The sequence below is a fragment of the Myotis myotis genome, unplaced genomic scaffold (genome assembly GCF_014108235.1).
Source record: "Myotis myotis isolate mMyoMyo1 unplaced genomic scaffold, mMyoMyo1.p scaffold_m19_p_12, whole genome shotgun sequence".
NCBI lineage: Eukaryota > Metazoa > Chordata > Mammalia > Chiroptera > Vespertilionidae > Myotis > Myotis myotis.
The window spans coordinates 26,787,726-26,799,522 of NW_023416316.1; the positions used below are offsets into that span (position 1 = coordinate 26,787,726).

At 57.9% G+C, this 11,797-nt stretch overlaps 1 protein-coding gene across 1 annotated transcript in view; it reads left to right on the top strand.

Moving 5' to 3' along the window:
* PAX5 (paired box 5) overlaps window positions 1-11,284 on the top strand; it is a 157,357-nt gene extending 146,073 nt beyond the window's left edge. Inside the window, exons 9-10 of the mRNA XM_036330365.1 lie at window positions 7,359-7,445; window positions 10,743-11,284. Of these exons, the coding sequence (XP_036186258.1) occupies window positions 7,359-7,445; window positions 10,743-10,819 (164 nt within the window). The 3' untranslated portion in view covers window positions 10,820-11,284. The remainder of the gene's footprint in view (window positions 1-7,358; window positions 7,446-10,742) is intronic.
* Window positions 11,285-11,797: the final 513 nt, after the last annotated feature.

An 11,797-nucleotide genomic window follows, 5' to 3' on the forward strand; every position in this document is an offset into this window, starting at 1 on the left:
GGAGAGGGCACCCCAAGGACTAAAGGGGGTGTAGGTCCTGAAGGAGAGGGGGCTGCTGAGACCCTGAGGCCAGCAGCAGGGAGGGGGGAGCCCTCGGAGCCCTTCGAGGCCGAGGAGCGGGCAGCAGAGCAGGAGCTGCCAGATGGCCCAGCAGAGCAACCTCTTCGGCCTCGTTCTGGACCCTGACGTTGATAGAGAAATAACTTCCCAACCCTCCTCTGCCCAGGCTGCCTCTCCTACCTGTATCCTCGGTCTGGCCCCCAGCCGCCGGGGATCCGAGTAATTTATGTGTGTGTTGTCCCCTCCCGCAGACTGCGGGCTCTTGGTGGGCAGGGACCGTGTCTGATTCATCTCCGCCTCCCCCAAGCCCTGTGCGTGGGGGCTGGAGGTGTGTGGGATGGAGTGTGTTCCTGGGGGCGCACTGGGGCTCAGGGCCTCTGTGCTGCTGAGCTCCCAGTGCACAGCAAAGCCCGCACTTCGAGGTGGTAATTGTGGAGGTAAATCTTGTCTGGTCTCCTCACAAACACTGGGTGAGGCATTCCATAAACATGTCAGCAGCAGCATTAAAATTTGATGGCAGGCGGCACAGGTCGGGACTAGCACCGTGACTTCCCAGCAAGGTATGACACCATCACCTTCCTTTCATTAGTCAGCGGTGGGGACGCTCCGGACTCCTTGCCGAGCCGGGCCCAGCCAGGGGGAGGCGATTTCTTCAGAGGAGGACCCCTGGCTGCTCTGAGGGACAGGCCAAGGTCTAGGCCACAGAAAAGTAACTCAGCTTTGAGCTGACATGGGGCTGGGAGGAGGCCCTGAGGCTCTGGGAGCGTGCGGGAGGTTGGAGGGCGGGGGAAGGGGCCGTGTTTTAAGCTGGAGCTGGTAAAGGGAGCTGGGGACTTGTTTCAGCTTTATAGGCAGCCAGGTGGCAATTGTCCATTTGCCCACAAAAGGCCTCATAGAACACTTTAAAGGGGCAGTGGGTTGGTCTTATTTAAGCGAGCAAAGGGTCGCTTGGGCAGGAGTGAGGGAGAAAAAGTATTCCTAGTGGCAAAAAGATTGGAAACCCATCTTGTCTGCTTCCCACCCCGCCAGGGTCCGGGCTAAGTGAACCCGAACGGGACACGCTCGCGATCACAGTTGCAGAGACAGATAGTTCAAGACTTTCCCTACAGTCAAGAATTTGGAGCACTTGTTGAAATGTGGGGGGAAAAGGAAATCACTTTCATTAACAACAAACACCCCAGCCCTGTCTGGTGCGGCTCGGTTGGTTGGGGTGTCAATCCGTGCACTGGAAGGTTGCAGGTTTGATCCCCCATTGGGGTGTGTGGGGGAGGCAACTGATTGATGTTTCTCTCTCCCCCCCCCCTCCCCGCCCGCCCTTCCCTTCTCTCTAAAATCAATAAGCATGTCCTCAGGTGAGGCTTTAAAAAAAGAAGCAACTAGCCCAGTGCATCTCTTTTTTCCAGCAGTCACACAGAGCACGTGTTGTGTGCCAAGGACTGAGTTAAGCGTCAGTCAGTCCCTCACACGTTTTGATTCACACAAGACTTTGGAATATCGTTGATATTCCCTAGTCCGGTGAGTGCTGACCTGCCACACTGCAAACAGTAACGCAGGTTCAGAGAGGTAAAGTGAAGTCTCAAGGTCACTCAGCTGAATGGCGGAGGGGCTTTGGCGAGGACTGGCCTACAGTCTTCTGTCACCTCCGTGATCAGCACAGAGTGGCAGCCACTAAAGGATACAGCTTCAATGTCCTTCAAGGCCCAGATCACAGCCACTTCCTACAAGAAGCCTTCCTGGATACCCCAGCCAGGACAAGTTGTAACTTCGGCCCTGTTCATACATCTGCCTTGCCCTTTGCTGCTACCAAATGTCTAGCTCTGGCTCTAAAAATCCCCGTAGATGCAGGGAGTTTCCTGAGGCCTGGGCGGGGGAAGGGGAGGGGCTAGCACTGAGCTCTGCATGGAGTAGGTGAGTTGATTAGACACCCATCACAGATGTGGGAGTTGGGTATTCTCGGGAATACAGTTGGATGTTCTCGGGGGAGTGAGAGAATGCTCTTTCTCAGCTGGAACAATCAATCCAGAAAGGCTTCCTGGAGGAGGCGGTATCGGAGCTGGGTCCTGACAAGCCAGGGAATCAGACATGAGGCAGGGGAGGAAGGCGGCATTTCAGATGAAGGAAGCAGCGCGCGCGCGGGTAGAGATGGGCCTGTGGAACATGAGAGGAACGCCTGGAGCAGGGCTTTCAGGCAGGGTGATGGGGGGCCCTGGGCAGCATGACTGGGAAGCTCCTTGGGAACCAGGCCCTGCAAGGCCTTGAATGCCACCACGGGGCTTCAGTCAGTACTCACAGGCTTGGTCCTCAAGCCGGGTGTGTGGCAGGGTGCCGTACGATGACAGTGAGGTGGTTTCCCTGAGTTCCCTGACGGGTCCTTGCGTTCAGGTCTTTGTAGTGCAGGCAGCAGGAAGCGGGCTGAAGGCACAACAGCCTCCGCTCGCCAGAGCACCACATTGAGGCCCAGAACCGTCACCCCGCCGCCCCATGGCTGGTCAGAGCAGAGCTGGACTCAGCCTGGTCTCCAGCCGCGTTTCGCTGTGGCCGCCCAGCACCGCCGTCCAACTGCAAAGTCCGCGGCTCTCCCGGAGAGACAGGCACGAGACACAGTCTGCATTCTCCCCTCACTCTCGCCCTCTCTCACGGTTTTTCTCTCCTCTGTGTTTTTCTGAAGGCCTTCGAGGCTGGCCCGAGCTGGTGGGAGAAGAGGTTTTTCCCAGGAACGGATCGATGCTCTGTGTGCGGGCAGCCGCGCTGACAGGCCTGACCTTTACTGGGTTCGCTCTGGTTCTACGTTCCCTGCCGGGAGCCTGGAAGGCCTCGCTGCGGAGACAGGGAGGTTGGGGAGCCTTGGCCTCCAAGGGGCCGGGCTCAGGCTGGGTGCAGTGCAGACAGAACAGGGGAGAATCTTAGCGCTGAAAGCACTTTGAGGTCAATTATTTAAATCTCTCCCATATACACCACTTTTACAAATGGGGAAACTGAGGCTCGGTGAGAAGGGACTTGATCAAGGTCACTCAGAGAGCTTTCACAGATCCCCAGAGTCCAGGGTGTGTGTGTGTGTGTGTGTGTGTGTGTGTGTGTGTGTGTGTGTGTGGTGTACGCATATCCATATACAGGGCGGGGCAAAAGTAGGTTTACAGTTGTATGTGAAACAGTTGATTCTTGTATCATTATTTATTAATTCTGGTGTTATTCTCCATCTGAACAACTGTAAACCTACTTTTTCCCCGCCCTGTATACATGAGTATATAAGTATACACATGTGTGATACCAATTATTATATATACACATAATGTAGTAGCATATATACACTATTATATATAATATGTATACAACATTTGTATTTGAAAGGCTGGCTCTGCCGGCGTGGGCATGATGGTCCCCGCAGCCATAGATGGCAGCGCACTGGATACCCACAGACCCCGAGCCATGGCACATCACGCAGTTCTACAAAGCCACGGGAGGAGCTGGAGAGATCTCATGGCCCTTTTCAAATCTTTTCTGCCTCCTCCTTCTCCTTCTTTGCAAACAGTTTCTCTCAAAGCCCAGTTTCCACCCTTCAGAAAGAGGACTTGGCTGTGAAGTCACTTTGAAAGACTTTCCGTATGTTAATTACAGCCGGGCAAGGTCTCGAGCAGAGGTGGGCGCCCACCATCTGCAGATGGGGTCGGCCCCCGGCGTGCTCTGCAAATCCCCATCATCTGGCAGGTGTCGTTTTGGGTTAATTAAGAGCTACACTGTGCCAGTTTACCTGTCGCTTCGGAGGGTTTTAGGAATCTTCGGCTTTCTTGCCATCTCTGAGCCCTTAGTGAAGGGGAAACCGGGAACATCTCTGACTCTGATGATGTTCCTGCCCCGTGTCCTCCAGGACCGCTACCTCAAGTGCCTCCTTCGTGGCCCCTATCAGCTTTCATTGTAATCAGTCCTTTCTAGTTACCTCGTCGAGTTTTTTATGTGTTTTTATTGATTTTTGAGAAAGAGGAAGGGAGAGAGAGAGAGAGAGAGAGAGAGAGAGAGAGAGAGAGATCATTGCATCCGTCTCCCCCCCGCCCCCAAAACCTGGGCATGTGCCTGGACTGGGAATTGAAATAGTGACCTTTTGGTGCAGGGTCGATGCTCAAACAACTGAGCCACACCGGCCGGGGCATGGCTTTTACAACCAGCTCGTCTCTGTTTGGAGCCATTTTCTGCGTCTCCTGCAGGGTAGGCAGCTGTGGGCAGGAGTGGGGGATAGAGCACACCTGTGGGTGTGATCCTGGCCATGAGCCTGAGAGGGGACCAACCCTCTGTTCTTGGTCCTGTGGAGGCAGCTGAAGACGGGGGTCAGTCCCAAGTGTCCTGGGGTTCCATCCGGTACCATCTGCCTAGTCCCACCTCCTGCTTTTACTCATGCAGTGCCCCTCCGACCCACCCCCCTTACCTTCACTCTGTGCCCCTCCGACCCACCCCCCCTTACCCTCACTCCATGCCCCTCCAACCCACCACCCCTTACCCTCACTCCGTGCCACCCCCCCTTCCACTCACTCCGTGCCCCTCCGACCCACCCCCCCTTACCCTCACTCCATGCCCCTCCAACCCACCACCCCTTACCCTCACTCCGTGCCACCCCCCCTTCCACTCACTCCGTGCCCCTCTGACCCACCCCCCTTACCTTCACTCTGTGCCCCTCCGACCCACCCCCCCTTACCCTCACTCCGTGCCACCCCCCGACCCACCCCCCCTTCCACTCACTCTGTGCCCCTCCGACCCACCACCCCTATACTCAGGGCAAAGGTACCAACAACGTGGGCTGGCTCTCCTGGCACCTGGACAACAAGATGTGCTTGACTCAAACCTTCACTCCCGCCTCGGGAGAGAGTCCCATGTCCCGCCAGGGTTTCTAGGATGCTTCCAGGGGAACTGGCTCACTGGCTGCTCACCTCTACCTCATGGTGCCTGACGCCACGGAATCCCTGGGCTCTGGTCTGTGCTGCTCTTGGACATTCTTTCATCTCAGCCCCACTGACCACCCAACGTGGCGCTTGGCCTCTCCCCTCGACTTTCATGTGCGGAAAACGCCAACCCGGCTGTGCAAGGCACGCGGTGGACAGCAGGTTTTACTGGATGTCAGGGCGGCGGGAGGAGGAGGGTTTAGTCCTCAGTACAGGTGACTCGGTGGGAAGAGGTGAAGGGCCCAGGGTGTTCTCTGAGCGGGGCAGTCATCAGAGAAGGTGTTTATGGTGTGATCGTTGTCTTGGGTCAGCTGCACCTCTAGGGGCCCCTGTCTCCAGCTCCTAGAGGGTAAAGGGGTGGTGGGTCGGTGGGCCTGGCAGACGGGCGTGATGCTGTCAGATGAAGATGGAGGGCTGGCCTGTGCCGTGTGGTCAGTGCCCTGGGCCCAGGTGAGGCGCTGTCAGGAAGTGCCTCTGATTAGGCAGCTTCATGGGCGCCCGGAGCCTGGAGGAGCGAGCAGTGGTCCCCCTTCTCCAGGCTGCTCGGTCTCTCTGCTCCCCCTCCAGGCCCCCGAGGAGGAGGAGGAGGAGGAGGGGGAGGCGCTGTGGCGCTGATGGATATGCCGAGGCTAGGCGGCTGCGGCCTGGCACTGTCACCAGGCTCTCCCTCAGTACGCCGGAACCTGACACCCTGACCACTGAGGCATAAAAAACAGAGAATTGGAAGGCTCAGCCTGTCAGGCTGGGAGTGGCCCCCAGAGAGGTCTGGGAGACGTGCACGTGGTATGTGCGTGTGGTGTGTGTGTGTGTGTGTGTGTGTGTGTGCGCGCATGCCTGTGGTTGCCTGTGGAAGCGGGGAGGTGGAGAGGAAGCCAGCTGGGCTCGGGTGGGAGCAGCGGGCCCCTCAGGCCTGCTTTATTGTTCTGGCCGCACCTGACCAAGTCCCGCGGGCCCTGCATTTGGGCCTCGGCTGCCAGGGGCAGAGCAGTGCTCCCGCTCTGACATCTGTCTGGTTCCTGCTGAGGGCTCCTGCCCTTTGGCTCATTGGCACCCTTAAGAAGAATCCGTGGGAGCTTGTTTGGGCTGAGGGTGGTCCCGTGGGCGGTGTAACTCCTGTCACCACTACCAGGGAAGGGCCCACGTGCTCTGTAACCAGCGGCATAAAAGGCCACTCAGCAGCCAGCTTCCGACACTACGTGGGCCAGGCACTGGGGAACTCTGCAATGAGTAAGGCCCAAACCCAGCCCCCCCCCCCCCGCCCCTCCTGCCCCCGGAGCTCCCAGAAGCAGGGCAGACAGGCAGCAAGGCTGTAAGGGGAGGAGTTCTGAACTCCCCTCCTCGTGACGCCTGGCGGTAAGGAGGCTCTCCTGGTCACTCTCACAAGGTCACTGCTCTCACAAGGTCTCCTCTCACAAGGTCACTGCTCCGTGGGCAGCTGGGCGAGAGGAGCATCCTCAAGGCCCACCTGCCTCCTCACACTCCCCATGGTGTCCACCTGCCTGAGCATGCCCAGAGCAAACAGCTGCCCCGACCCTGTGCCCAGAGGCCCACCCACTGCCTCTTCTGCGCTCCCCTAGGCTCTGGCTTGTCTCTCCGTCTCAGCAAAGTGACCTCTGCCTCCTCCTGGCGGAGGGCTCGACTTCACGTCTCGTCTTCCCCGTTGGCTGAGGCCGGGGTGCAGCCACCTCTGGATTCTCAGCGCGCAAGGCCAGACGAGAGTGGAGGTTACCTTTGCCTTCGCAGTGCAGAGCCACGCAGGAAACACGTGGGAAGTGGAACTAAATCCACATGGGGGTCCTGGAGTGGCTGAGAACCAGGCTTAGGACTTGGTGGGTGTGCTGAGGCCGTTTTGTGAGAGAACCTCGGCATCAGTCTCCTCCCCTGCAAAGTGGGCCAGGCACCTCAGGGAACACCTGGCACGGGCAGTTTCACGGCACACATGTGAGCGGCTGACATTCCCTTCCACTAACACAGTGGTTCTCAGCCTGTGGGTCGCGACCCCTTTGGCGGTCGAACGACCCTTTCACAGGGGTCGCCTGAGACCATCCTGCATATCAGAAATTTACATTATGATTCATAACAGTAGCAACATTACAGTTATGAAGTAGCAACGGAAATAATTTTATGGTTGGGTCACAACATGAGGAACTGTATTTAAAGGGCCAGAAGGTTGAGAACCACTGCACTAATAGAAAAGGGGAAATCTAGATGATGCCAATGACCGCTGTCCACTTAAGAAGGGTGTGCACTGGACTTGACTTGGTTGGTTATGAAAGTACCTGCAACGTATGTCAGAGGCAGATGCCGTTGGCATTTTACGAGCTTGCTTTGACGTTTGCTTCCTGTTTCTCTCCCACCCATCTCATGCAGGGAGTGAGTTTTCCGGGAGCCCCTACAGCCACCCTCAGTACCCCTCCTACAACGACTCCTGGAGGTTCCCCAACCCGGGGCTGCTCGGTGAGTACGGCGGAGGTCACACAGCAAGCAGATGGCAGGATGCGGACCCAAGCTCAGTCACCCTGACTCAGTCATACCCCGTGTGTGACATGGTCCTCTCCCTGACCCATTCAGTCTGAACAGGACCACAGCCAGGGCGAGAGGCCTCATTGCCCCACAGGGAGGAGCCTGGAGAATCCTAAACACTCAGACCCTGTCTGTGATGAGAACAGCTCTGGCCTATTTTTTGAAAACCAGCTTATTGTATTTACCCGTCAGGCTTTCGGTTGCAAACAACAGAAGCCACTTTGGCTGGTTTAAGCAGAAAACAAACCTGCTAAGGGATTTGGGGGGCTCCCGGAACCCTTGGGAGGACCCATGACACAGGCGTGGGACGCACAGCCAGGGACCACACCTACCCACACCACCAGGGCTGCTCTAGCGTCCGCACTCCTGCTGCTGCCAGTTGGCACCCCAAGCTGCCCGCTCTGCGCTGCTGCTCAGCCAGGGTGCCTGAGAGCTCTGTCCTGCCAACTGCCGGGAGCCCGGAGCCCCGAGCCCGGAGCCTCTGCCACCCACTCCCAGCTTGGAGTCTCTCAGCCCGTTTCCTCCAGTTGCTCCTGCCCAATCCAGGTCACAGGCGAGAGAGCCTGTCTGACAGGTGACACACCTGTGTGCTAGCAGCAAGGGAGGCTGGGAGGGTGAGTTCTGACTTCCAACCCAAAGAGGCGGGCCTCATGCTACGGGCAAAACAGAAACAGTTTAAACCGTGCTGGGCAGTTACAAACATGAGAAATGGTCCCTGTGCTGCCCAAGTCTATAACCTGGAGCATCATGGCCAGGTCACCAAGCCATCGGGGCCTCGGTGTGAAATGAGGATAGTCACACCAGCAGCTTTATTCAAAAATGAGCTAAAAACCCTGCTTTCTGGGGGCTCACTGTCCTGAAGATGAGCGGGCTGCCAGGCTCACTCTACCATAGTCTGGCACAGAAGTCCCAGGCCCGTCACACCCGCCAGCCTGGCTTTCCCAGGGGTGTCTCCAGGCTCTGTCTGGAAGAGTCCCACAGAGCAGGGGAAGTAGCCCGATGTCTGCAGTCTGGGGAGGGTGCAGGGTGTGGGACCCTGCTCTGAGGCTCCGGCCAGATCGGTAGAAGCGGAGGAAACAGGTGAGACCCTCCACGTACACACTCCCGGTGCTCACGCCCTCACGCCCCTGCCACCCTCGGCTGGCCGGGTTGAAGCCTCCTCCACAGCAACACCCTCAGAGTAAGGATGAGCAGTGCCACCCAATGAAGCTGCACTTCTCAGGAGAACTCCCCTCCCCCCGGGCCTCCTCCCCAGGAGCTGCCCGCCCAGCATCATGGGACCCCTAGCGAGCTCGGACTAGGACTAGGCGGGGGAAGGGGGAAGTGAAGGGGGGGGCGGGGGGGGGGGGGGGGCGGGGGCGGGGGCAGACAGGGCAGGAGGTGGGAAGCAAGGCAGCAGTGGTCGATTAGGATTAGAATGGGAGTGCCTGTGGCCGCTTTAAAGGGATTAGAGCGTGCATGGGAGGGAGCCGGGAATGACTGTGTCAAGAAGTAAATTGATGATAATGTGAATTAGAGAGGAAAAATGACAAGAGAAAGGACAAGTTTATTTTAGATGACGGTCTAATGGGCACCAGGAAGACAAGAGTGCTTTGTGAGGTGATGTTTTCATCTTTCACGATAAAGGCAAGCGATTTTGATCTTGCCGTGGCACCCTCAAGCTAAGGCCACTGGACAGCGCAGCCAAGAGGTTAGGCTTTGAGAGGGGTGTGAGTCAGAGCCGAGGGCGAGAGGTGGCAGGTGGGTGGGGGGCTCAGAGGGCTGAGCCAGGGTCCTCTGCGCAGGCTTACTTCCATTTCTTGTCCTCCGAGGCCCGTTCGTGGGGGCAGCCCCTGCGGTTTTCCTGCTCCTGGGCCGTGCCCAGGCCTGCAGGGACAGCACGCATGTCCTAACAGCCCCCAGCCCACAGAGGAGAGAAGATGAGAGAGCAGGGGAGGCTGACAGCTGTCTCTGAGTGAGGGCTCTGACCAGGGAGGTGACGGAGGAAGCAGCATTCTCCATCTCCGGGAATACGCGGGCACAGGGCTGGCGGCCTTGCCTTCGTCGGGAACAGCTCAGCAAGGCGCTGCCGCTCCACCCCTGTCACTGCTACCTTCCTGGGGCCCAGTGAGGGGGTAGGGTATCTGCTCATCCGGGCGGGGCTTGGAGGTGCAGTGGCACGAGCTAAAGTGCCACGAGCTGTGTGGCCTTGGGCACGCTGCTTGCTCTCTCTGCCCCTCAGTTTCCTCCTCTGCTGCTTGGGACACTACCAGTTCCTACCTGATAGACTTGTTGTGGAAAGTAAAGAGTTCATGCATATAAAGGGCTTAGAAAAGCACTGTTATATCCTTATGTCATGGTGCCCTCAGGCGGCACTATTATGAACCCATTTTACAGATGAGGCAACTGAGGCTCAGAGGAGTGAAGCCACTTGTTCAAGGTCACTCAGCCAAGAGTGGCAGAGCCTGGCTGGCAATCCCCAGGCATTGGTGCTGTCATGCTGTCGGGGAGAATTGCCAGGATTGGTTTGGGTTTGTGTGAGATTTCAGAATCCATACCTGTCACCTCCCCTGGGGAATGAAGACACGTGGTCCAGGACGGCTCACAGGGCCCCCGCTGCCGTCCACCTGGACAAACACATCCTCCAGCGCAGGGGGAGCAGGCCGTGAACTGCGTTGTGGGGCAGCAGTCCCGAGCCAGGGGCAGACACCTGAGTTCCAGGCCAGGCTCTGTTACTGAGAGGCTCTGTGGCTTTGGGCACATGAATTTGGTTTGTTGAGCCTCAGTTTCCCTACCTATAGAAGGAGGATGGCCTAGCATCTCTAACCTCAGTGGTCCTAAGACTCCTGCTGGTCTCCCAGAGCCCCTGGCGCTCTTTCATCCCTGGGAAGGAGTTTGAACAACAAAACGGGGCTCCTGGAGGCCGCAACCAAAGCATGTAGTCAAATAAAGCTGCCCAGAGAGGTGGGAGGAGCCCTGTCTGCGGGTCCCAGGAGGCAGGCTGCTACCCGCTCTGCTCCACGTACTCACACATCCAGTCTCCCCACGTCCAAGTCTTCTCGTCCTGTCCCCCAAGCCCAGCCTGACCCGCTTCCTCCAGGAAGCCCGGCCTTGCCAGAATAACCGTGCGTTCCCCAGAGCTCTTTGCTCAGAGCTCCGAGCCCCTTCCTTCCTGTGAGCATTTGCCTTAGGTATGGGGCTGTAGGCACAACGTCGCCCTCCAACCCCCATGCTGTCTTCTCTCTCTTCCAGGCTCCCCCTACTATTACAGCGCCGCTGCCCGAGGAGCTGCCCCACCTGCAGCCGCCACTGCCTACGACCGTCACTGACCCTCGGAGCCAGGCAGATGCCAGCACTTATGACACATATCACTGAGGGCAAGAGCCTCCCAGCCCCTTCCAAGACAGCCGGAGGGGCCCGACGAGAGCATCCCCCAGCACCCTCCCCCCTCACTTGGAACTCTGCCCCCCTTTTCCTGTCAGGGACTCTGGGGTTCTATGGCACGGCCACTGGACTTCTGGACACCTGTCCATTTCTAAGAGTCAATCGATGAGCTTCTCCCAGCAGTGACGGGGTCTCCACAAACCAACAGACTGTGCCGCCGGTCACTGCAGCCCCAGCCCCGCCTGCCAGTCCCCCGGCTGTCTGACCATCTGCCCGTCTTCAGGCCCAGGCCTGGGAAGAAGAGCTTGCTTTGGTCATTTCAACAGCACCTGTGTAAATACCTTCTTGCTTCTCTCATGGGCCTAAAGGTCCAACGGAGCAGACTGCCAGCCTTTATGCATTCAGCACTCCCAGCGCATCACAGACCTGAGGGCAGAGCATCCCCTCTGCCCCGGTGCCACCCCCCCCACCCCCCTGCAGTGGGGAGCAGTCCATGGGACTGAGGATGCCCGACTCGGGCCCCAGCCTCCTGCTCGTTGCTACTTCTTTAGCGTCTTGACTAGGTGTCTCACTAACCTGGTTATGCTCCAAGCCCACCCCCCCCCCAACCCCGCTGAGACTTTTCCCCAAGAGAAACACTTTGGGGAGATACCCTGGCTTCCTGCCTCCACTTCCCTGGGCCCAATGCAGTGCAAACAGCTCTTTTCCGTATATCAAATGACTCAAAGAACCGCCAACCACTGTTCTAAAGTAAGATGTCCCAGGTGCTGATTGCATTGTGGACTTGGAACATTACGGCTGGATGGGACCCAGGAGGTCATGGTCCAAGGTGGGGCCTGACGTCCTCCTGACCCGCCAGCCCCTGGAACCGCTGACCTGAACTGGGCTGTGTTTTCGGAGGCATTCCCAGGCTCGATCACTTC